A 26,081-nucleotide genomic window follows, 5' to 3' on the forward strand; every position below is an offset into this window, starting at 1 on the left:
GGAACTTGCACAATCGGTGGCTGACTAAATACTTTTTTGCCCCACTGTATGAATCTCAGTGACCTCAACCTTTAAGGTCAAGGTCAGAGGTCAAGTTTTCCAAGACTCTTTATCATTTCTGAAATGTACTACAGCATTTTTCAATTAGCGGTGGACATGATCTTTTACTTGATAGTGACATAAAATGCATCAAGATGATGTTAGAGGTTGTTTTTTTTTTTTCAGCATCAGAGGACCTCCCACAGCTTCCTGCTGTATTTCCCTCTAACAGTTTGTTAGGAGATCCCTGAAAATGATGTGTTTACCTGGTATGCTTGTCTATGGTGCTAGGCCAAAGTCTTGTAGATCCAGTGCAGAGCAATGGAAGGCAATCAAGCAGCCCTCGTCCCGTGGCATACTATGAAGGCCACATGTTTGTTGTGTAGATGCACCCTGTTGCCTTTGGGTGTTCACCTCTGGACCTTAATTAAGAGACCCTCCAGGAGCCACAAGGGTGACTCATCACAGAGTGAGGAGGTATGAAATTGAGCCTGTGTCTCTCAGGTGGCTTGTTAACGCCTTGACAGATAGCTGGAAGAGCTAGAGGTGATGGCATGTCAGAGGGAGGTCTTTGCAGCTCTGCTCAGGCTGCTGCCTCTGTGATCACGACCTGGATAAGGAGCAGAAGTGAATTCGTGGATATCCTCTGTTGTTCCTGTGTTTGTAGTGTGATCACGTGGATGTTTCTTCAGTTCTGTGTGACATTGCTATCAGTGAGAGTCCAGCAAACTTTGAGGAGGTAGAGGGAAAACGCCAGCTACCAAAAACAAGTCAAGCTGAGATGAGACGCATGAAAGTATGATTTTTACTTGAATTGGTTCAGTGGAAATGATGTAATTCAGGTAACTACAATTTTTTTTTCTTAGTAATGTTTTAATTAAATTCATGGCATTTGTAGAAGTGATTTTGCTTGTTAGCTGGAGCTTATCTAAGCTAAGAAAATGTGTCAAATCCTTGCATTTTAATGATTTCCTTGTGTTGAGGGCTTTCAGGGCTTGTCTGTGCACACATGGAGCGCACTGAGTGTCCTTTTTCTTGGCTGTTTGTTTTTGTCAAGCAAGGTTTGATGGGTTTTGTGGTTAACGTCACTCGGGTGATTGTGTGAAACTCTGCTGTTGAAAATTTAATGATTTTTCAGTCTTACGAAACTCTTGCGTAATCCCATCAGTGATCTGAAAAATGCAGGCATGTCCTTTTTTTCCTCTATTTGTGCAAAAATGATTTGTAAGCTGTGACTGAGACTGCTTCTGCTCTGACACATTGACGACTTGAAGATAAAGTTCAGTGACTCAGTCTTTCCCAGGCTGCTTCCTCCCCGTTTCCTTATTTGAATATAACTACACTGTTGTGACCCCTCCTGAATCCAGAATGATGATTAACCAGGGAGACATGTCACGTCCCAGAAGCTTCATTGTTTTAATGACTTGCTCCCACAAATTATTCAGGGCAGTGAAGCTGTTTTGCATTTGGATGGCCTATTTTAAGATCAGTTTGGCATCTCTTAGTTGGAGTGGAATGTGTTGATTTATTTGGGTTGACCTTAATTTCTCTGAAATTGTATTGTCATTATTTAATTCACTGCCCTAAAAAGTGTGGATAAAGTGCTGTGTTCTTCAGAAGCAGAAATTTGTAAAAATGGTGGATATTAAAGGGATGGATCAGGTTGTATAAAGGATTTTGGACATTTTCAGAGTCAGCTGGCGTGTTCTTATCTGATTCTTCTGTGATAAAATACCAGATGAGGGCGGCTTCGTACACACAGTAAATTGTGCACACAGAGATGAAAGGGGGGGGGGAAACAAGGGGTCATTGTGGGACATCTGCATGTGGTCATCTTGACCTTTTGTATAAGCTTCTCATAATAGGAGCTTTGAGTTTTTCACATAGTGTTATATGGGTTACAAATAAAGGAAAACCAACATTAAGAGTCATTTTAAGGTGTTGAGCCATCCAAGTGCCACCAAAATGGCTTCAGTGCCCCTTGGATTTGATTCTCCTAGACTCTGTAACTTCACTGTTGAAGAAGAGCACCGTCATTTTGTGTTTTTGATCATGGCGATGTCTGTCATATTTATTTAAGAAAAGGTGGTTTGATTAGATTGAGATCTGGTAGGCGTGTAGGCCATTCCAAGATATGAGCCTCTTGATTGTCACCCAGGAAGACGCTGCTCTCATTGGTTAAAAATATATTTGCCTGTTAGTAGATGAATGGAATCAAACAATGCCAATTTCCACCGGTGGAAGCGCATCCAAAGCCAACTATTTCTTGCCGCGTGCATCATTTGAGAGAGAAAAATAGTCTGATCTCTTTATTCCATGACCTAAAAAAAAGAAGTTATATTTCAGATGCAAGGACAGATCACAACTGTAGTGGAAGATCCTTTCCTATTACAACAATAGAAGGAATCAGAAGACCACTAACAGGAAGGTCAGTAGCTCAGTCCTCAGGTCTTCCGGTCCACATATTGAAGGATCCTTGGGCAAGCTACTGAAACCCAAGTAACTCCCAACACATCCGTCTGTATATGAGTGAGTGTGCTCTAGAGTACTACTGTATGAATTTGGGCATGTCAGCTTGTATTAAAAAGCCCTTTAAGTGGTCCATTTGACTAGAAAACCTCAATATAAATGTTTGTTCAGTTGAACAGACTAGGCAAGACAAAATATGTCAAATGTCCCGTTAAAGAATAAAGTTTTGTTTTTTTAAAGTTAAAAAAGATGTGTTTGAAAAGTTCTGGGAAACATTTTTGAAGTTGTAGAGGTTGAATGTAATGTAAAGTCAATCTGTAATGTCGCAAATACACATTTAGATGTAAAGATGTAGATATTAAGTTAGAAATTTGATATTAACAGACAGCAAACACCAATGTAAGGTAATACTCAACAAATGACTGCATTCTGCCTAAATGAACAAACTATACTTTTTCCTGTCAAACCTGTTAGTAGATATTTAGGAGCTTAAATATATGTGTCGTTTGGGGGAGGGGTGTTGGATTTACTCACAAGAGTTATTATTATTTACACACCCTGAATAAACGTTGTTGTTGTTTTTTTTTTTTTTGCATTGAAAGCAGTTGGAATAAAATATTTCAGTTATCCTAAAATGGACGCGTCGACAGTTTGGTTAATGTCTATAATATTCCTCACTTAGTTTAATTAAGGCTGTTGTTGTGCTGTCTGGCTGGAAGCCTCACAGCAGGCTGCCTAAAAATCAATGGGAATTTTGGACGCGTCCATCTCAACGATCTAAGGGTGGTCGTAAGCCACCTTTATTTCTCTATCTGCTGTGTTATCAGCGGTTTGTAATTACACATATTATTGGAATATCAGTATTAGTTTCATTAAAGTTACGTTTCTAAACTGTTTTTCGAGTTGGTCTTTATTTATCTAAATTAGTTTGGACCTAACCCCACCCCTCCCGGGGGGTCCTACTTGGTACAATCTGAACCAAGCTAGGAGCTGTCGGCGCTAATTTTTTACTCTGGATTCACGAAGTCTGTGTGTTTTGTGAGTGAAGTGGTTCACTTAGAGTGAAACATTCGGGACTTTTACTTTTTCAAGCTTCTAATTTTTTTTTAAATTCTTCACAACTTGTGGCAGATGTGCCACCGGAAACGCCTAACTAGTCGTAGTTTGGTTTGAATCCTCGGTACCACTCTCGGACAGTTCAAAGTGCGTGATGCCAGTAAACGGAGGGGGGCTGCTCTCTCTGAGCAGATACGCTACTCAGTATTTAACAGTAAGTCCTTTTGTACGCCTACAGTCAGTACTGACGAATACAAATGTAGTGTAATGTAGCATTATTAGATAACTTTAGCCATATGGATGTGCTGTGTGTGTGTTTGCGTGTGTCTCTCTGTGTATGTGTGTGAATATCCTTGAGGAAAAGTCGGGAGTTTCCATGAATCCCTGCTGAAGCCTGTTGCACCTGCTGTTACTGCTACTGCGACTGCTACCAGCTACACGAACGGTTTAGTTAGCTAACTTTTAACTTTAAACACATCTGTTGTCTTAAGATTAGTTTTGACTTCTGATCCAATCCGCAGTTTTTGTTTAGTCGACCGATTGGTACATTTTACAGCGGATATAACGTTTTTGGACTTATTTATCTTGTGGTTATTTGAAAATCCACTTTCTCGGGAAACGGCAGTGTTGTGGTCCCCCTGCATTACAAACTAAAGCCTTCAAACTCAATGTAGTTGTTGTTTTTCTACACTAAATTAAATATACTTATGCAGGAGTTGTTTTTCTGGCACACGATGTAATGCAGGTATACGGCCAGGAGGGGGTAGACTTGCACTGCCTTTTCTTATCAGCAGCACATAAACACAGGAAGTGGCTGGGTCATTTTGTCATTTCCTGATAATGTTCCTTTGATTTCAAGGAAAGATGGGAAGTAATTGGGACAAGAGAAGCATGTTGCTCAAATGATGTGATTATACTCTAAACAAAGCTGTAAAACCTAAATAAAACTTTGGTTGATAGGCAGAAAAGTCTTTAACTTAACTTAACATTTTCTTGTAGCATGTTTCATGTCATGTTCCTACTTTATATAATTTTATTTTTTTAGTTAGTTTTGGCCTGTAGGGAAGGCAAAGCAATGTAATTCAATGTTATAATTAAAATGCATCACTTTGTACCTTAATTTACATTTAACATTCAGATTAGTCCAAAAAAAAACCCCAAACAAATGAAGTTATAATGAAAATGATAATATAGGTCTACCATCTATTAAACATGTTCCAGGTTATTTTTCTTTGGACAAACGTGATTGATATAAGAATAGATGGGTACTTAAATAATTCTGCAAGAGACGTTACTGTCTTACGGTAACAGTAAAAATGGTATGTTTCAGCTACACATTTATTTTGTATTTTCTTTGTGATAAGTGATGAGCTGTATCTCTAAATTTGTTTTCCAAGTCACATCCTGTGTGTATAACCCAGTATTTCATTTCCCCTCCTCATTAGTGGAAATGTGTTTGTGTTTTGTTATGTAATCGCTTGCACTAGGGACTGTGACTTATCCAGTGGGCCTGCCTGCGAGGACCCATAACGTTCAAATCGCATAGTACAAAAAGACACTCTGACTTAAATTGGTTTGGCTTTGCCTGAAGCACGCTCATATTTCTAAGTCATTCATATGTCTCCCCTCTTCACACATGGCAGTCTGTTTGGCCCTTTGTGGTGCAAATGGTTGTCAAGTGATATCCCCCCCCCTCTCCAATATAAATGTTCCCCCTTTTTATTGAGGCTGGGCTCAGTATGTTTCCAATCCATCGCTCTCTACACACACGAGCCTGGCTTGCGAAAAACTGTTTAAGATAAAGTTCCAGATGGGCATTTCAAAGGTCATTTCCAGATCTAAAAAAAAAAAACAAAACAAAAAAAATCTACCCCTCCAAGAGTTTGTTCCCCCCCACTGTGGGGTCTCTCTGCTTCTGCCACTGGTCCTAAAGTATTCCTGTGCTGGCCAGAAGATCAAAAAAGTGGGTTATGATGGGTGTGCTGCCAGCTCGAGTCATGCCCCCATTTCACTAAGCCTGAGCCTGGAATGGCAGCAGCACAGAGATTTTTCACTTTCCACGATGTAAAATCCTAACCATTGTACTAACTCAGATTTGAACTCCTCAAACGTTCACTGTGGGTTTGTCTCTGTGAAGTGAGAATCGGCTCTGAAACTTTGGGAAGTGCCCGATATATCTCGATGTGCGAGCGCGTGGCGAAGCCGGAATACGTCGAGTGATCCGCTGTCGCATTTGTGGATGAACTCTCAGGTTGTTGGGATCGCCGCGCGCTTGCACAGGAGCTGGTGTGCCTGTGTGTTTACACTTTCTGCAGACGGTGGGATTTGTGCTGAATGTAGGCCAGCAGAATCCCTCTTACGTCAAAGGCAGGCGGGCGGGCGGGCAGATGCAGGGAGAGAGCTGCTGGTGGTTGTGCAGCTGTGGCCATGGAGGAGGCTGTGGCGCACATCAGTCTGCCAGAGCACCGCTGGCGGTGAGCAGGGAGAGACACAGAAAGGAAAGAGACTGAGCACCAATGATGAAGACGGTCCTCAGCTTGCACAGGAAATGGGCCCACGCGGTGAAGACCATACGTATCCTGCAGGGGCTCGTGAGTGCTATTCTGATTGCAGCTTAAATTTGATCAGATGTCTGGCCAGCCAGCATGACCTGAGAGTTTCTTTAATGGTTTGGGTCGTGTTTTATTTTGAAATGAGGATGTCAGAAGTGCAGAAAAGTAGCACTAACGGGTGAAAAAATTCCGGGTAGTTTAAGTGAACGGATATAAAGTAGTTTGCCTTTTCTCTCTCCATGTTTGTTGTGTAAAAAAAATTGATGTGTCATTCGTGTTTTTATATTTTGAAATCGCCTTTGTCGTTGTTGAAAATAAGGGCATCTTTTTGACCAACTTTGCGATTTTCTTTGGACTGAATGAGTTTTTAGTCTCCTAACAGATATAAATAAAGTGGCAGCATCTATTTAAAAAGGAAACATCTTTTAAACAATTTCACTTTATTTCAGTTTTTTCCTCACTCTGTCAGTTTGAGTCTGTCTTTTAATTAGTATTTCTTAGTGTGACCTGTTGGTGGCTTCCTCATACAGCCTGTTTCATACAGTTTTTTGTTGTCATATTTAAAGAGTGCAAACTGATGCTTAAGTGTTCCAAATCCATTTCTAATCAACAAAAGCCAGAAGTTACTTTTCACAGCTTGCACTAAACAGCCCAGTGGAGGGCTGTCATTGTTCTTGTGGTTGTGTAACAACAGGAAGCATGGGCTAATGAACTAGCTTTGTTGTTACATCACAAAATACATTATTAATCTGTCCGGTGAAATAAACCCATCCGTGGTAATCTTTTCTTCTCTCTCCTCAGAACCCGGTCATGGAGGAGACCGTGTGGGAGCAATACACCGTGACCTTGCATAGGGTGAGTCCATCTGCACCTAAAGACACTCCCAACCTCATCTCATTTACAGCGTGCACATGTTTTCCATAAGCCCGAGCTGTTGACCCCGGTGGATCACAGGAAATGCATTTAATTGATTGCTTTGATATTTTGAAGTGAACCGATAGTGAAGGGAAAATGATGTCAGTGACATTCCCCTGAACTCTGAATGACCAAATTCAAGCAGAGCTGTTATGTTTTAAACCATCAAGAACAGTCATGTTTATGTTTCTGCTTATGATACTTGACTCGGGGTTAAGTAACTTAGAGTAATGGATCATGGAGCTTTTAGCAGCTAAGGGGGAGTATAATTCAAACCTGTGTGTGTGTGTGTGTGTGTGTGTGTATATATAGCTTTTACTACCAAGTCATAAGTGTATTTAATCTGCACTCTTTTTAATAGCCAGCAGATGGCGATCTGCTAGTGACCTGTGGTTGTAGAGAAGGCTACCTGGGAAAACACAGCTTGGCTGTTTTGCTCTGCGCCCTCAAAAAACAGTTTCCTGATTAGTTTAGGGGCTCAGCTCTTAGTTTCCAGTCTTACTGAATACAACATGAAGTCCAGTCTGTAAGTTTTCATTCTAAGAATCAGAAACAAGGATTATCACGTCAGACACCAAGATAGCGATGGCAATTGCAACTCAAGGCTTCTTAAAGACTGCTTTAACTGTCCTTGTCGATTTTGAAGATGACCATAATTTACAACTAAATATTTTATTCAGTGCTACTTGAGACTGACGACATCAAGAAATTGTTTAGAAAGGTAAAAAAGTAAAGGAGCTGAGTTCTGGTTTTCCACAGAACTCATATAACATATAACACAAAGTCTTACTTGAAACCAAAGTTGTTGGCTTTGTGTGGCCATTGAAAAGACTGCAGGTGTAAAGCACATCCAAGTTACTTATATCTGAAAAGTAAAACTAACGTTCATCTTTTATACTGTCTATAGTCTACCTTAAAGAGGTGGTCAAGACATGGGAATCTGTGTCCTGAGATGATTTTGTGACATGGGGTGTTATCCTGCTGAAAGTAACAACAGACGATGGGTACACTGGTTATAAAGAGATGGACAGGTTCAGCAATAATACTCAGGCTATCGTGTTTAAACAATGCTCAGCTGGTACCAAGTGGCGGTCCAGTCTCCTCTGGCATCAGTAAGGCATTTTTGCCCAGAGAATTGATGCTCACTGGATGTTTTCCCTTTTGTGGGCCCATTCTCTGGAAACCGTAGAGTTAACTGTGCAGGAAAATCCCAGTAAATAAGCAGTTTCTGAAATACTCAAACCAGACCATTTGGCACCAACAACCATGCTGCGTTCAAAGTCAGTTAAATCACCTATTATCCCCATTCTGATGATCGGTTTTAACTTTAGCAGGTTGTCTTGACCACATCTACATTACTCCAATGCAGCAATGTGGGATTTGCAAATTGGCTGTTGCCAAATTTATTTTTAATTTTTTTCTCCTGGTTCTGTATGATGTCACTGAGAGTGAGTCCCACCTACCAGCTGTTCAAATGTTTTGTGGATGAGGGGCAGCCAATTAGAAGAAAGTTTATTTAAAAAGAGGTTCGTCTCAAAGGGGCATCTTGAATTTAGGGTTTGAGTCCAAGAATAAAAAAAATATGAAACAGAAATTGGCGTAATGGGTTCCTTTTAAAATAGATTTCAGTGTTTAACATGTGGTCATAGTTAGATTACTTTTCAACAATGTTCTGATCATTAATAACTTAAGTTTATTAGAAATACATTTACATAAATATACCAGGTTAAAATATTTATTTATTTATTTCTCAATTGAAAAATTTAGTCCAGGAATCCTAAACTGTATGATCCAGTGACTATTAAAAAATGAAGATATACTTCAGTTCCACTTTTTGATTTTTCCCAGCTATCACATCTTTAATCGTTTATTTGTTCAACTTGTTTAACCATCATCCAGTGACCAGGGTTCTGGCTGCTGTTATGTTAGTCACGTGTGTGACTGTGTAAGCGCAGGAAGTCATTTGAGCTTAGGTAATCACCATGATGAGCTCATTGTCGCGTGCTGTGGCTCACTTAGGCCAGAAAAGCAAATTTTGTGCAAAAAGGTCCTCTGCTGTAGGCGTGAGCCCCCCCCCCTCACAACCCCACCACAGCCAGCTGTCACACTCTGCTTTGTGCTTATACTTTTTGGTCCCTTCCACTATTTAACCGAATTTTTTCTCTTTAAATATTCAGAGTATTTCTAATGTCATTTAAGGAGCACAGAGTCTAAATATATGATATTTATTTGATTTTTGGTCTAAGGTAGAGCCCATACTATGCTTGTAAGGGATTAAAACAGTATTTATTACAGTATGCAACATTCAGCCACATTTCCATTTTCAGGTAGGTTGCAGCTCGTAACTTAGTCGTCCACCCTTTTCTCCAAAAAGAAATGACTTCTGGAGTCTAGATCCACAGACATGCATATACAGCACAAAGTGCAAACTGAATGCACAGTGTAGTACAATATCTGCCCAGTAGTTTATATCATTTGTCAGATTATGGCATTTAAAAAGCTCCAAAAAGAACAAACACAATCCAGAGGTTCAGTTCAGCAACTGGAATTGGTGGAGGTGATCCTGATCACACAGTTAATCTTTAGTTGCTTGCGCTGTTTTCCATGTCTGTAGCAATGAAAAAGCAGGATTCGCATGTGTTTCATATGAGTGGGATGTCGTCAAACATTCCCAAACTGAATTCTGGATTTATCACTTTGTTTTTACTCATCTGCCAGCCAGTCAATATGCATTTATCAAATCCAATTTAAATAAATATCTGTAAACGTCTTCAGACGGAGGCAAGATTTACAAGATGGCAAAGAGGAAAAAGGGGAGATTCATGGTTATAATGAAGGAGGACATGCAGTGGGTTGGTGTGACAGGAGGATGTTAGAGGTGGAGATGGAGCTACACCTAGAGGGAGCAGCTGGAAGAAGAAGAAAAGGCAGAACAGGCCACACACCGTTTATTAACTTGGTTTTGGGTAAAGATGGGTATAATATGGTTGATCTGATGCATCAGAAAATAAAGCATGTTCTGAGTATTTAAAGAGAGACAATTCACTTAAGAATACCCCCCCAAAAAGTTGTTACCTGCTCTACTTTCATCAACCTGATGGTGAAAAATAATCAGCCCATATCACATTGTAAATATTCCTTAATAATTATAAAATTGGTTTAAGATTTCTTATTTAGATTGGCATCTGCAGGAGCAGCTGGTGGCTTTTTTTTTTTTAATCAGGCTCCACAGATCTTCCACCACTGGTGGAAACGATGCAAATCAGCAACAGGCTTTCTTCTTGTTTCAGTCAGGGGATTATTCCTGGTTTCATGTTACAAACTGCACGTGTTTTTGTTTTTTGAGTAGAAGAAATTCTGTGAGTTATGAAATCTGAGGAAAAATCAGACAATGTCGAGCGTTTTCATGTCAGGATGAAGGCAACCTTGAGAGAGTTGACATTTATGTGAGATCTGAAGGGTTGGGGTTAAAATTATTACATTATCATTTTTATATATGTAATAATTGTATTACACTTTATATTTTAACCTTTTCTTTTTCTTTTTTTAAGATATATTTTAGCCATAGTTTGTTGATGCAGCCCTCTATTCTCCCCCTCCACTGCTGCTCTTACTCTTACCCTTCCTCTATCTCGACAGCCATCTGCCAGAGAGTGTGTTGTTGTTTTTTTGTTTTTTTTTTGTTATTCATTTATTTATTTATTTCGTATTTTAAGTACAGATGGAAGGGAGGGGATAAAGAGAGACAGGGTCAGCAAATCTCTGACCTAATCTCATTAGGGCAAGCTGGAGCAGTGGCAGGTAGAATCTGAGAAACCCAGAAACATGAAGAATTAAGCAGCCTTTAAAAACAGAGTATTTAAATTAAACTTTCTGTTAGTGCTCACATGTTAGATTGGCTTAAAATCTGACCATTGTTACTTATGAAACATCAATGTAGTATTTCAGAAAGCTACATAGTATTGAAGTACAGGTGCTCAGCCGCTGGATAGTCCTACATGCTCTCAGCAGGCAGAGCTGTAATCGCAGTAGGGCTGCCACAAACGATTATTTTGATAGTCGACTAGTCACAAACGATTATTTTGATAGTCGACTAGTCACCGATTATTTTTGCGATTAGTCGACTAATCAGATCATCATCCATTGGACGTACAGCGTACAGCTTATTGCACCAGCAGCATCTGGTCTTATATAACTATCATTAGCTTACAGCTTGAAGTGTTTGTGCTAACTAAAAATAAAGACAAGATGGTAGTTTATTAATTTTTAATGAAATTTGCAGATTGTTTCGGTGAAGTTTAATAAACTCCTTGCTTTCTAAAATATAACAGGACACCGGAGTATATTCTCCAGCATCTCACACTTCTGATAATCAGCTGTCTGCTTGACAGTTTTAGCTGTGCAAAAACTATAACTTTAATCTCAGCCAAACCGATTTACTCAGGAACAAATAAAATACTAAAGAAAGCCAAACAATAACATTTTTAAGTTATCTAAGTGACTTATATATCATGTTTAACCTGAGTAGCGAAAGACGGCGGTGGGTTTGAAAACGATTTGCCGGGAGTCCGGTGTTCTCACGGCTCTAGTTAGCCTTGCCCCCGCCTAGCTAACGAGCTAGTGGGTAACAGACGTCTCCGAAAACGTCGGAGCGCTTTTGAAAATATGTGGTGTCTTGATAAACTGAGCAGATATTTGAGGTTTACACAGCTACATTCTCACCTGAAAATATGTTAAACGTTTATTTTGTGACCCAGAAAGAATAATAAGAGTAAAGTTAAAACTAACTAGCTGCCGCCATTGTTGACAAATGCGCTGGGCTGCGCTATGAATTCTGGGACACAGCTTCTTCTTCTTCGGGGTTTAACGGCAGCTGGCATCCTTGTACATGCAGTGCTGCCATCTTCTGTTTCAGTCCGTTATTACACTCTTAAATCCTACTACTCATTCCTGCGTCCTTTGTGATCTTACAAAGCTTCAAACGATGCGTCGACTATTAAATTAGTCGTCGACGATTTTAATAGTCGACATAATCGTGACTAGTCGACTAATCGTGGCAGCCCTAAATCGCAGTCAGTCAAAATCCCTTTAATCACCATGTACAATACACATACAGCCATGATAATGCAGTGTGAGCTGAAACACACCGTTGGGATTATTGGACCTCACGCACGCACGCAAAAGCTTAAAAACACAAGGGGACAATGAAGCGAGCCCTCATGATGTACCGTTGGAGGAAAAAAGTTTATGAATTCATTACCTGGATTTTTTCTTTTTTTATTCTTGAACTAAATTGCGAATAATGCCGCATAAAATCCAACTAAACTAATAATGTACAAATGGATACTTTTGATGTATTTATTGAGCATGCTGTCACACAGAGCAGGGGTTTAGGAATTCATAGAACCTCCTTTAGCAGAAACAAACTCCATCAGACATTTCCCTCAGCTGCTTATGAGATATAAACAACATCCAGGAAAAATTGTTGACCCTGCATCCAATAGAACATTTTCATTTCATCATACCACAGCATCTCAATTGGATTAAATTGGGTCTTTCCTGGTTTAAAACAGGCCTGTGGGGGTTGACTTTGGTCTTCATTTTATTAAGGCAGTAAGTCAGCGTTGCCTAATCTGTTTTTTAAATGGTATTTTCCTGTTATTTCTGGCCATTAGATAAACAAGTATATTTTGTGCTTCAGTAAACTGATGCTTGACAGTAAAAGTCCTGCCCTTCTGTAATGTTAGTGCAGTATAAACTGTGTTTTCATGTTAAATTATGTGTTTAAAAAGTAATATGTTTGAAAATGAGAACATATTAACCTCTTAAGGTTAATTGTGGCGCAAAGGCATCAGAAGCAGAGCACTACCAAACCTACTTCAGCGCTACCCCTCTGAATGTAAATAAAATAAATGGTATTAAGTATGTCTGTGCTGAGTTTGAAATTCTAGTGTCATGACAACTTTACACAAACACAGTTTATGGTCACGTGTAGATATTTCTGCAGGTGTTTTACTGTTAGCCTTGCTTAGGATTGCACGCTGTGATTTTCGCACAATGTCCAGTTGTATAGAGAGTAGCTGGAGCGTTTTTGAGTTCACAAATCTTTCCTCGCTTTTCAGGATTCGAAGATGGGCTTTGGCATTGCTGTATCAGGAGGGCGGGATAACCCAAACGAGGACACTGGCGAGACGTCCATCGTGGTATCTGATGTCCTGCAGGGAGGGCCAGCTGATGGATTGTTGTTGTATGTACCATTTGTTATTTTATGGTTTTACTCCAAAGAAACAAACTCCAAAATAAATCTACTCACAAAACAGATGTAACAACTTGATAAAATAAATAAAAATGTAATTGACTTCAGTTGGATTAACTTGTGTGTTTACTTTTGTTTAGTGAAAATGACAGAGTAGTGCAGGTGAACGCCATCCCCATGGATGGAGCCATCCACTCGTTCGCTGTCCAGACCCTCAGGAAGTGTGGCAAAGTAGCAAAAATTGTAAGTAAAGCACTGAGCAGCTCCTTCAGTGGGAGACTGCAGCACCCACGGTGTGGGACGGAGAGATTTCGCAGGTCTTTCCTCCCCACTGCTGTCAGACTCCACAACAAAGACTCCAACTGATCAAACACACACATCCACACTGGTGCAATAACACTAAGTGCAATACTTTTCTGGCATCGTTGTATTTTTACTCAGTTGTATATAGCATTTGTATTCTATTTTTATCTTATTGTATATTTTATTCTATTTTATTCTACTGTATATAGTATTTTATTCTATTCTGTACAGTTGTGTACTGTATTTATTCTTATTGTATTCTAATTTTTGCTTCATAACTTTTGCACTGTCCACTTCCTGCTGTGACAAAACAAATTTCCCACGTGTGGGACTAATAAAGGTTATCTTATCTTATCAATCTCTTTTAAAAAAGAATCTACTCTTCACATTAGGAATTAGGATTTTTCTTAACTGGATCTGTTTGTGCTTTTATGGAAAAATTCAGACAGTCAAGAGGCCCAGAAAGGTTCCAGTCAATGTGCTCAATCGTCAGCCATCACCTGACGACAGAGTCTTCAACAATGACTACAATGATGACTACAACTATGATCAAGACCGACGTAGCGTGTACAGCGCTAGGAGTGGCGGAGGCCGGGACCAAAGCCTGGAGAGGGAGCGAGGCGGCTACATGGACTCCGGCTACCACACACGTGATCGTGACTATGACCGGCGGGAACGTGGCAGGAGCACAGAGAGAGACCTCAGCCCGGACCGCCAGTACCGGCGAGATGGCAGCAGAGGCCGCACTTTGGATAGAGAGTACAGCCCAGATCGCCGCTATAAGAGCGAGCATGCGCTTGACCGTGACTACAGCCCAGACAGAAGGTACCGCAGCGACCGCACATTAGACCGAGATTACAGTCCTGATCGGCGTTTCCGCAGCGATCGAGCCCTGGACCACAGCCCCGACCGACGCTACCGAAGCGACCGAGCCCTGGACCGCAACGAGAGCCCCGATCTGCGCTACAGGCGTGACAGTCCAGGACGAGGCCGTGGCCGCGATCAAAGCTACGATCGAGGACTTGACCGCATCGCAAATGAGCCACGGAAATATGACGAGCCAATAAAGCGAAGTGCAAGCAGGGACCGCCTTGAACGCACACCGTCACCTGCTGCCGTGCCCCTCCCTCTGCCACGCCCTGCCCGGGATCTGGAGCCGCTGGAGAAACCTGTGAATGTGCTACTGCTGAAAAACCATCCCAACGAAGGTGAGACGCTAAAAGACTGTCAGATAAACAAAACATGTGAATGGTTCTCTTCACCTTAAATGAAAAGGGTTACAGTCTCTGTGGGTGGCACGGAAAGCTAACCTTTACTAAAATTCAGGTTAAATCCTATTTTTATGTTAATGAATAAATAACAAAACAATCTATGTTGGAGGGTTGTGAACTTTTTCCCAATTCTGAACTAAGACGTAAGAAGAAGTTTGAGAATCACTCAGTTAGGTTCTTATCTGACATATAGAATGGTTTATTATTCAACATAGAAAGGTTAACCGCTTTCCTACCAGGTTATCTGGTCTCTTCCTCAGCTGATACCCTTCTACACAACCATTTGGCAAATCTCACAAAGGTAGCTGCCAATAGCACTTGTGCATCTGCAAGCCTATTGGAAACCTGACTCCTGCCCCAGCTCTTCCTTTTTCTGTTTCTATTTTAATTTCATATCTGTTGCCATTTATATCTGCTCTGTTCTGTAGTGGGGGGTTCCTTCATATGCACAGGGAAGGGCATGGTGATCCCAAAACAAGGGTTTAAGTGGTCCTGACTAGAGTTTTGTTACCCATTTCTAAGTATCTTTGATATCATAAAAAAGTAAATAAAACCTGTACAGCTATTTGGGAAAGAAACCCCCTCCTGCATTTAGCACAAAATAAGTGGTGTCTGCCACAAGAAAAACAATTGGCAACAAATTTGATAAATGTTAAGCAGAGGAAAGGATGCACTTTATTTGAAGGTTTTATTAAATGGATGCAAAATGGAAATGTCCTAATTGTACGTTTAATTGTTTACTCAAGCAATTCTAGCAAGAGAGAGAGAGTTAATGGAGGCACGGCCATGTCAGCATACATCACCACCAGCTGATTTCAGCATATCAGCAGATAAAATGGCTTGTACCATTCATCAGTTTGGCGCTCGCTGTTTACTGGCTTTATTTTTAAATTGAGGTGAATTTCTTCACTTGGCACAGAAATGCATAAAACAAAATGAACAGTTGGAAAAGTGATCACAGTGCTTATAGGTAAATTCTTATTTTAAACATCAGCCTAGTATATCAGTGCATCATTTATACAGATGTGTCCAGAGGCATTTTGGTCAGTGACCGTTAATAAACTCTTCAGAGGTCGAAAAGTGACCTGATTAATTTTTCCATTTGTTCGGTCATGCCAGGTTATCTAGACTGTGAATGTCAGATATAATTAAAGTGGAGTTGGGTAAAATAAGGTAAAATATTTGTTTGATTATTTATACATAAAATATATGTGTGATTTGTGTTTTTGCAGAATATGGCCTTCGTCTGGGCAGCCAGCTCTTCATCAAAGAGATGACCAGCACAGGACTTGCCAGCAAGGATGGAAACCTGCAGGAAGGGGACATTATTCTGAAGGTAGGGTGGTGTATATTCCTTATTTGTCATTTTTTGCTCATTAACCGTCCATTTCTGACAGTTCAAATGAATCCTTATTTATATTTTACTGGGCTTTCGCTCAGCATCATGGGTCACACTTTGGATGAAACGATCCGGTCACACAGGGTTAAAGACACTGCGTAGCAACTACAGATCGCTAGGGGAAATGAGTATTTCCCGACCAGTTGTTGGCAGTCGATGTGAAATCGATGGCTACATCGCAGTCACGCAAGACTAATGACTAGTTTGTGACCCCATGGCCCAGCTGTCGCTTTGGAAAAATGAGTATTCCTCAGCTGGTTGCTAAAGCTTGCTGGTATTTCCTCAGTAAGATTGCAAAAAGCTGTATATACCTCTGCACTGAAACTTTGCAGTTGCCTTGTTCACTAGTAGGTTGCTGACAACACAGACACTCTGTAAAAGTTGTTGGTTTCAGTGATATGGTGCGAAATTTAGTTTGAAGGTGAGTATTATCGATTTCTGGTTTGCATTACACTTTCTTAAGTTACAGCTCCGGAAGCAATCAAGAGCAGGCTGAGAAATAAATTATTTCCCTAGTGACCAGTGGTTGCCAGGAGTAGATGGGTCTCTGACCAAAGTCAGTGCTAGTATATTGTAACCTTGGTTTCTGCCGCTTCAGTTGCTTGGTTGTATTCCGTATCCAGGCACAGCTGACAAACAGCCTCTAATCTCTTTCTTTTATGTTAAAGTGCTGCAAAACCGTGCTGTAACACAGCTGTCATCTGTTTGCTTTCAGTCTCTTTTGTTTATGTCTTCCACTGAGAGAGAGTCAGAGCTGCAACATTGGGTAGCGGAAGTGTAACATCTTTTAGCAGAAAAGTACCATTGTGTAAAATAAGAAACATGCGTTTAACAGAGTAGTATTTCGTACTAGAAAGGGCAGCAGCGATTAAACATTTAGTCGACAAGTCGCCCACATTCCTATCAGTACCTGGGAGAAGCAGCTGCCACACAGAGGCAGGGCGGAGTGGTCACTTTTACATTTGTCTCATATTAAACAAGATGAACAAGATTTCTGAAAGTTTCAAATAACAAAGGCGGCGTGTGCAAAGGTAATCTCAGTGAACCAACGCTCAGGATTCACACTGCTTTAAAAGCTCAGTTTTAAACTGTTTTTTTTTCCCCCCCCTACTGTTTGCTCTGTATGATATCAGTGAGAGGGGGGTGTCCCAAGTGTGGTCATGTTTGGCACAGAAGCACCAACAACCTGCTGTTTTTAAATGGTATTTGTGTGAATGGCAGTCGTCTTAAAATGAGGGTGGAAGAAGCTAAAAGGATGAACTTAGGGACTGCATTTCCATTTAACTTCAGCATTTAGTAAGCCATCATTGAATTTGAGCTATTTTATTCCATGGAGTATTTCTGAATTGTGTTTTAATGTTTTCAAAAAAATGTATTTTGTTTTTGCTCTTTGATTTATTTATGTTTTTTATTTTAGCTTCTGTCATTTTTTTATTTTTATCTTTTATGTGGAGTGTTGTAAATCAGTTTGATTTCTTTACCCTATTTAATTGAGCTCTTTTTTTTTTTTTTTTTTTTTTTTTTTTTTTTTTTTTTTAACTTTATTGCTTTGTTCTACTTTAGCTAGCCATTTTTGTTGTTGTGTTTTTGTTACTTTTTGGCTGCTTTTGTCTCCTCTGCCTCTTTTGACTTGTATCTTTACAGTGTAAAATAAATAAGGATTATTTTAAGCTTTAACAAAAATCTGGAGCTGGACATATGCCGAATAGGTTCAGTTTAAAGATCACCCATCTCAATGACATCATACAGAGTCAAGAACAGAAAAAAAGTATCTGAAACTGACTGTTTAAAGCAACCTGAAGCATGAGTGAGCTTTTGGCTCACGGAGATTAGTTATGTGCTTACCTGATTAAACCTTTGACCATGTGTAATATCAACATTTGTAGTTGTGATAGTAGATGTTTGTATATAACATTAGGAAAAGCATAATTCCTTTTTAAGTGTACAAAATATTTAAAAACTGTAAAACATTGCATGCTTTGTTTGTGTGATTCATGAGTGAGAAGCGTCTGCACATCTCCTAATCCCCTCTGTCTCTGTCAGATTAATGGGACTGTGACAGAAAACCTGTCTCTCAGCGATGCCGGGAAGCTGATTGAGAAGTCCCGTGGGAAGCTACAGCTGGTGGTGCAGCGAGACAGGAAGAAGATCCTGGTCCGAATCCCGCCAATGGTCGACAGCGACTCGGAGCTCGACGGTGAGAGAAACTCGAAACTGAAAAGCAGCAGGTCCTATGCCGTGTAAAGGCACACCTGGCGAGTGGCCATCATCATCTCCATGATCATCATCATCTTCATCATTTTATATATATATATCTAGAAATATAAACCTCATTGCATTATGAACTTCTAATGAATCAATTGTGGAAACCTTAATGCCATTAATGTTTCTGTACCTGTCAATCAAATTTGTTCTTAATTCTTAAAATAAAGGCTTTACTTACATCAACTTTTAGTTTTATTTAAATATTATTTCACATACACATATTCCACAAAGCACTACGAGCTAACCATATTCAGCACATCATCACCATCCCCTCCACCCTCTTATTGCTCACCCCTTTATACCTGTTTTTATTGTCACATGACCAGATGGCATGCTGTTATTGGTCGGGAAGGATAGAGATAAGTGGTGTGAGTGGATTGTTCACTGACCAAATGTTTGCCGGGAGGAGGGGGGGATAGCACGAAGACTTGTGACCCAGTTTGACTGGTTTGGGGGGGGTGTGTGTGTGTGTGTGTGTGTGTGTGTGTGTGTGTGTGTGTGTGTGTGCGCGCGTGTGCATGTGTGAAAGTGCTCATTCGCCTCTAGCGGCGTGATCTAATCCCCTATCATAATCCTGCTACTGGATATGACAGAATTTCATTATGTTAAGGTTCGCACCGCTGCAGCCTTCTGGTTTCTACCATCCAGCACCCTTCTTTGTAATTCTGTTTGAGGACAATAGGGACCGACTGACTGAAAAAATTAGGATTTTGAGGTCTGACGGGTACAAATCACCTTAAGTGCACATGTGTAATTTTACTTTGTAATGGTATTACTGTGCTTATTCCTCCCTGCCCTGGAGTATAACATAGAAGTGCAGTCTAGCTTCCACACCCTGAATGCTAACATTGAAACATCCTGTTGAGTTTTAGTGCTCCTCATCATCATTGTAACCCCAGAAACTGGTATTTGCATATCTAATTGGTGTGGCTACTCATCTGGGAACAGTGCTCTGACCTTCATTTGTCTGAGAGCTGTGTTGTCGTCCGTCCCGTCCCGTCCCCCCCCCCCCCCCCCCCCCCCCCCCCCCCGCTTTCATGACCCAGGGGCCATTTGAGCCGAGCAAAGGCCATGTTATGTAATTTACAAAACAAAGAAGCACCAAGGAGAGATGCAGCATTTTACTCTTTCTGATAAAGTTTATAGGCTTTACTACCTGAACACAGAGGACCCCACCCCCCACCCTCATAGCTGCTTGACTCTTGTGTGGTTTCACAGGAGTTGTGATATTTTTCATCATCCTTGTGTGTTTCAGATATCTCTGAGATCGAGTCGTACCGCTCCTATTCTCCACAGGATGACAGACGGGCCCACCACTCTGACCTCTCCTCCCATTCCTCCAATGAGAGACTTCGAGACAAGCCCAGGTACACTATCATTAAAGGCCAATTCTGGTATATTTCAAGCTGTAAAAGCTTTTAATGAGCTTTTCCTCTCAGCCTCAGGGCTCAGAGACTACATCTGTACGATGCTCTGAACCAGATGGCATGTAGCTGAGGTGTTTTGGGCATGTCTTATCAGGAGGGAGGAGACCCCAGAGCAGACCCGGGACATGCTGAGACTGTCTCTTTGCTTGCTTGGAAACTCCTTTGCGTCTTCCAGGCTTGGGAGAGGGAGGTCTGGGAATCTGCTTTCCTGTGAAATCAGAAAATGCGATTTCAGTTTTATTTTTATAGGGGGAAAAATAGAAAAAGAATAGCACAATCAGATAATACTCTATGAACAAGCACGGGGTGATCATGGGAAGGAAATTTAACAGGAAAAGATTTCCGGCAGCATCGGCTCAGGGAGGGGCAGCCATCACCAGGAATGCGCAATTAGGAACATAACACAAACTGTACCTATTTATTTGGCCGTTTGACCTTTTCAAGGATATTGGTGTCTATGACACCAATCCTAGTATGAATCCTAGCCCCTCCTTTATTGTTTGACCCTTTTTATTTTTCATGAAGTCGAGCACAGTGTTCATTCGGTTCACCAAGTTGAACTCAGTCACATTCCTATGATATCAGCTGATCTCAGTGCTAGCCCACATAAACTAATGGTTCAACCGATATCTTCCTGAACATCCTGTTTTTCAGTCTTGTAGAGAATCCTGTTTAACTTGCTTTAGCCTGCTACCGTTGCTGCATCTAAAAGCTGCAACCCCCATCCACCCGTGCTCCTTTTCGTGCTTATTCATGTCATATCTGCCATCCATGCCTGCTCTGTTTTGGACTAGTTGGTCTTGCAACTGCTGCTTTCCCCATCTCAGGATTTCCACTACACACGTGCATATGGAAGGACAGGAAAGTCTAAGAACAGAGCTGTACTCCCAAATCTTACTGCAGAAATAAAGTTCTTCTTTTACTTTCGTGGTCCTGACTGAGTTAGAAGATTTTGTGGCTCCACAGGTTATGCCAATTTGCACTACACACCTCTGCTCCAAAGATTTGTGGAAGATAAACTGAACTGGGTTGGGCAACGACTCCAAATCAACTGGAATTTTATACAGGTCATTTCAAATGTTTGAGTCTGACAAAAAGCAAACACACAAAGTTTAATCCTTGAAGAGCTGGGTCTGTATTGTTTTGGCAACTGCTTGTGACCTTGTGTCTCATTTTCATTCATAGGAAAGAATTATAATTAACATTTCCTCACAACAAAAGATTTGTCTGCCTGCTCTACAAACAAACAAAAACCACAATCATCTAAAAAATGATTTTAAGTGTTGCTTTGTTTTGTGCTTTTCTTAATTCTAGATAACACAAAAGCATTGAGCTCTGCTTTGGTCAGTCATTTATTACGAATGAATTAAATACACCAGAAACAAATCAGGATAATGTAGGATTATGCTGATTTTATGCTTCATGAAGCTCAGGCAGCCCGTCACATCAAATATCGGAAAAACCACCATGTTATTAAACCAAACCGGAAAAGGAGTCATAATTATATCAACCGAATTAAATGTGTAAAATGCTTCTTTTAAACTTTCCAAAAATTTGGGATATTACTAGAGAGGAACCGCCTAGCAGGCTGGCAAAAATGGGTGCCATGCCGACCCCATTCAGAGGTGCCGACAGAGACGTTGAAGATAAGGCTGCTTTGCACGCAGAGAGGGAGGAGCCACGCTCCGAGACACCACCAGGTAAACATGATTTCGCCCTGAATATACAAGACTGTAAAAAATAAATAAAAGTCAAATCAGACAGTTGAATTGAATACTGACTGTAAATGATTTTGTTTCTGCAGTACCAGCTGCCAGTGTCGCCCCAAAGGTTCACGCTCCCCCTAAAGTGCCACTAAAGCCAAGTGCAGAAGACCTGGAAATATACGGGTCAGTATTAGTTAGTTGTTGTTTGTTTGTTTGTTTGTTTGTTTTAATTGAGTTGCTCAAACTCAGATTTACTCAAAAACAAGAAGCCAGCTTGGTTGTCTCCGTCATAAATAGACTCTTCCTTTGTCAACTGTTGTTTCCATGTTTCCATAATGCAGGCCGAACACGGTGATGGTGCGTTTCCAGAAAGGTGACAGTGTGGGTCTGCGGCTGGCGGGAGGAAATGATGTCGGCATCTTTATCGCCGGTGTTCAGGAGGACAGTGCAGCAGAGCAGGAGGGTCTCCGGACAGGAGATCAGATCATGAGGGTACAGCATGTTTTAGTTCCACATTTAAACCCTGCACACACAAGAGTGCTGTGTCTGAAGTTGGAGGAAAAAAGACAGAAGCTTCATCTTTGAGACATATATCAGGCCAGATTTCTCATTTTATTTCCTATTGTGTGCTTCAGGTGAACAACAGAGACTTCAGAGGCATGGTGCGTGAAGATGCTGTTCTCTACCTCCTGGAGATTCCTAAAGGAGAGGAAGTTACCATTCTTGCACAGAGCAAGCCTGAAGGTACTGGACTGGATAAAGAACAGTTGCACAAACAGTACTAATGCCAAAACCGTCCTGTGTTAAAGTATATCACATAGACACACACAGAATATGATAAAAAGTCTTAGTAGTCTTGTATGAAGAGCCAGTGGCTTGCTTGCTTTTCTATTTCCTGTAATTTATTTATTTTTATGATAATGGATGAATGAGGAGAAACAAGAGGCCCAAATTTGAGCCATGTGGGATGCCAAATAATGGTGGGGGGGTATTTTTAGCTTCTGTTTTTTTCTATTTTTGCCAGTGTATAAAGATGTCTTAGCATCTGGCAGAGGCGACTCCTTCTTCATTAGAACCCACTTTGAATATGAGAAGGAGGCCCCGCAGAGCCTTCCTTTCTCCAGGGGGGAGATCTTCAAAGTGACGGACACACTCTATGATGGCAAACTCGGCAACTGGCTGGCAATCCGTAGTGACAAAAACAACCAGCTGTTAGAAAAGGGAATCATCCCCAACAAGAGCAGGTATGCAATGATGATCATCTTTGTGCAGACAGCCTTTCTGCCCCCTGCTGGCTGTCAGAACGTGATGGCTATGTTTTTTGTTGTTGTTTTTTTATTTTAAATATAAATATTTCAAGTTTTTAATTTTTTTTGTATTAAGGATTTGGCTGGATATTTTATCATTTTACATGTTCTTTCGCTGGTAAGAAATCTGCATATCATCGTGTGAGCAGTCTAACTAGACAAAGTCATATATTTTCTTGTTTTCGATATCAGAGCAGAGCAAATGGCTAACGTCCAGAATGCTGCACGGGCTGCATCGGGCAATGACAGAGGAGACTTCTGGAGGATGAGGGGCCAAAGAGCTGCAAAGAAGAAAGATTTGCGCAAGAGTCGAGACGACCAGGGTAACGTTCCGGTTACACGCTTCCCCGCCTACGAGAGAGTGGTATTACGTGAAGGTATCCAGGAAACACTTTCACCCTGCAATTTTACCTGAGGCATTTTGCAGAGGTCCTCGCTGTGCCAGGACTTCTGAATTAATTCTTTTTGTTTCATTTAGCTGGTTTCAGGAGACCGGTGGTGATATTTGGGCCCATTTCTGACGTAGTTAACGAAAAACTGGCTACTGAACTTCCTGATCAGTTTGTCATTGCTAGTAAGTATCACGACTGCCTGTAAATAAACATTAGCACTAACAGAAAAAGATTTCTGTAGGCTTTCTTTACTCTGTTCTTGTTTGTGAGTGGTTTTTATCTCCTCTTTCAGAAACTGAGCCCAAGGATGCAGGAAGTGAGAAGTCCTCGGGGGTGGTGAGATTGAACTCTATCCGGCAAATCATTGAACAGGTATGGTATAATCATTAGAAGATAATGACGCTGTATGAACACTAGTGCAGTGGCTGTTATGGGAGTGCGCAACACCCATTTTATATTGTTATAATTTATTATTTCCCCTATTTTTAATTTTATGTCCCCTAAACACCATTAAACCAGAGTTGAATAATAGTGGCTCAAAAATATAAAGCTTCAGATATCAAGCCAAAGATCCCCAGCGTAATTTTGGGTGGATCCTTTTGGAGTTGCATCAAAACTCCAAAGGGACTTGTTGCATCAGAAGCATAAAAATCTGCCAACAGTGGAGCATCTAAGAAGAAAGAGTTAAAGAATAACTTGTGCAGCCATGTTTGTTGGAACCCATTTGAATTTTAGACTAAGTGATCTTTTTTATAAAAGATTTGACCTCATAGTTTCATCCACCTGTTTGAGGGCTAAGAATTAAAATAGGGTAGGGTTGTTAGTCTGTTCTGGTCAGCTAATCAAAATTTAATTTTAATTGAGATTTTGCTTTCCAGCTATTACCCTTTATTACCTTCCATAAAACAAGTCATCATAGAGCGCTTCTTTACATGCTTTAGTGCCGTTTTGTGCAGAATTTCAACTTCCTCTACATCAAAACAACCTTTATATCCCAAAGTCCATAGTAACCAAATAAACTGCTAAAAGAGACAATGTCATAGTTGAAATTCACCTGCAGAGTTTGAAGTGGCTCAGATGAACAGCTGTCGAGAGTGACTAACAGAGATTTCTGTGCAATTATTACTCATCATCCGACATATAACCATGTTTTTCTTTTTTATTATTCTCCTGCAGGACCGTCACGCTCTGCTGGACGTGACTCCCAAAGCTGTGGACACCCTGAATTACACTCAGTGGTACCCCATCGTCCTTTTCCTGAACCCTGACAGCAAACAAGGTCTGAAGACCATGAGAAACCGCCTCATACCCGGATCCAACCGCAGCGCACGCAAACTGTATGAGCAGGCCCTTAGGCTGAAAAAGAGCTGTTCACACCTTTTCACGGGTGAGTTTTATGTGATTTACGGCATGGTTGTCCGTAGTTAACTTGTGATTAATCAGATTATTTTTTTTTTAATCAACTGTAACTGTGCCCTTAACAGGATAGTTTTCATGTTTCTAATATTCTTACCAGCATGGGGCGGAAAATATACATACTTTATTCACATTTATGCTTATAATTATTGCAACAATCCAAATAATGACAACTACTACTGAGAAAACCCCCGGAGGTACTGCATGCTCATAAAATACACTGAATGTACGCAACAATTCGCTTCTTTCTCCATTTCTACTCACCATCCACAATGTAACTGATGAAACCACTTCCAGACAACCCGATCTACAGGTCACAGAGCCCACATGCGTTAATCGCGTGTCGAAAAGCCAATAGAGGCGTAAAAAGGAATTTGCGTTGACGTGGTATTGTCATGTTAACTTTGACAGTACTAAGTATTATGAAATCTTTTTCTTCCTATATTTTTTTCTTTTAAGAATTTTTTGTTTTGTTTTTTGTCTGTTAGACACCATCGACTTGAACTCGGCCAATGACGCATGGTATGGCAGTGTGAAAGATTTAATTCGGGAGCAGCAAGATAAAGCTGTGTGGGTGTGCGAGGGCAAGGTGAGTGTCAGTGAACTTCTGCAGACCACTTGTTTTTGTGTGAATTTGACTGTTTCTTACACCCCTTCGCTTTGCTGTTACTTTCTCTCCTCAGGTGGATGGTTCAGAGGAGGACCTAGATCTCCAAGACGACCGCATGTCCTACCTGTCGGCAATGAGTGACTACCTCAGCATGGACAGCCGGATGACCAGCGACTATGATGACACAGCGGACGAGGGCGGGGCGTACACTGACAATGAGCTGGACGAGACACTGGATGAACCCCAGCCTGTGTCGGCCATCAGTCGATCATCAGAACCTGTACTGCCCGACGAGGTGGGCGTGTCTGCCGATAGACACTCTTCTTTTCCCCAACGTTGTTAATCCATCATCATCACTGTTAAAATATCTACTCCAACCCCTGTGACCCTTCTCTGTGTGCCGTGTGTTTGTGTAGCGGCCTCACCCTGAACCCCGTGTACGTATGAGAAGAGAGGTGAACAGAGAGCCAAGCCCTCCCCCTTCTTTCGTCCCTGAACCCCCAAAGGTGAGAACCTCTCCCTGCTTTCCTCCCGTCAGACATCACTGTCGCTACACTTTCTTGTGGTCTCTCAAGCTGCATCTCAATTTAAAGTCTTTAGACCTTTCAGTTCTTGGCAAGACTCGAAGTACCATCAGATCTGATTCAAACCAAGCTGGAAAGGTCTGAGGGTAGAACTGTCTTCTTTGGACTTCATTT

General features: G+C 41.0%; 1 protein-coding gene across 5 annotated transcripts in view; it reads left to right on the forward strand.

Moving 5' to 3' along the window:
- Positions 1-26,081, forward strand: part of tjp2a (tight junction protein 2a (zona occludens 2)) — a 39,762-nt gene that overhangs the window by 7,704 nt on the left and 5,977 nt on the right. For 2 of the 5 annotated variants that reach the window (XM_005725560.2, XM_005725561.2), the window contains exons 3-21: positions 6,918-6,971; positions 13,154-13,278; positions 13,428-13,530; positions 14,036-14,798; positions 16,094-16,197; positions 18,304-18,457; positions 19,781-19,892; positions 21,522-21,652; positions 21,757-21,841; positions 22,000-22,150; positions 22,294-22,402; positions 22,683-22,902; positions 23,158-23,342; positions 23,444-23,539; positions 23,650-23,729; positions 24,534-24,744; positions 25,262-25,362; positions 25,457-25,678; positions 25,800-25,889. In XM_005725560.2, the coding sequence (XP_005725617.1) occupies positions 6,918-6,971; positions 13,154-13,278; positions 13,428-13,530; positions 14,036-14,798; positions 16,094-16,197; positions 18,304-18,457; positions 19,781-19,892; positions 21,522-21,652; positions 21,757-21,841; positions 22,000-22,150; positions 22,294-22,402; positions 22,683-22,902; positions 23,158-23,342; positions 23,444-23,539; positions 23,650-23,729; positions 24,534-24,744; positions 25,262-25,362; positions 25,457-25,678; positions 25,800-25,889 (3,096 nt within the window). Of the gene's footprint in view, positions 1-3,485; positions 3,779-5,966; positions 6,156-6,917; positions 6,972-13,153; positions 13,279-13,427; positions 13,531-14,035; positions 14,799-16,093; positions 16,198-18,303; positions 18,458-19,780; positions 19,893-21,521; positions 21,653-21,756; positions 21,842-21,999; positions 22,151-22,293; positions 22,403-22,682; positions 22,903-23,157; positions 23,343-23,443; positions 23,540-23,649; positions 23,730-24,533; positions 24,745-25,261; positions 25,363-25,456; positions 25,679-25,799; positions 25,890-26,081 lie in introns of those variants that run through there. The other 3 variants (XM_005725564.1, XM_005725563.1, XM_005725562.2) reach the window with 3 other exon arrangements.

The sequence above is a fragment of the Pundamilia nyererei genome, unplaced genomic scaffold, assembly GCF_000239375.1.
Source record: "Pundamilia nyererei isolate P.nyererei 1_Seehausen unplaced genomic scaffold, PunNye1.0 scaffold00016, whole genome shotgun sequence".
Taxonomy (NCBI): domain Eukaryota; kingdom Metazoa; phylum Chordata; class Actinopteri; order Cichliformes; family Cichlidae; genus Pundamilia; species Pundamilia nyererei.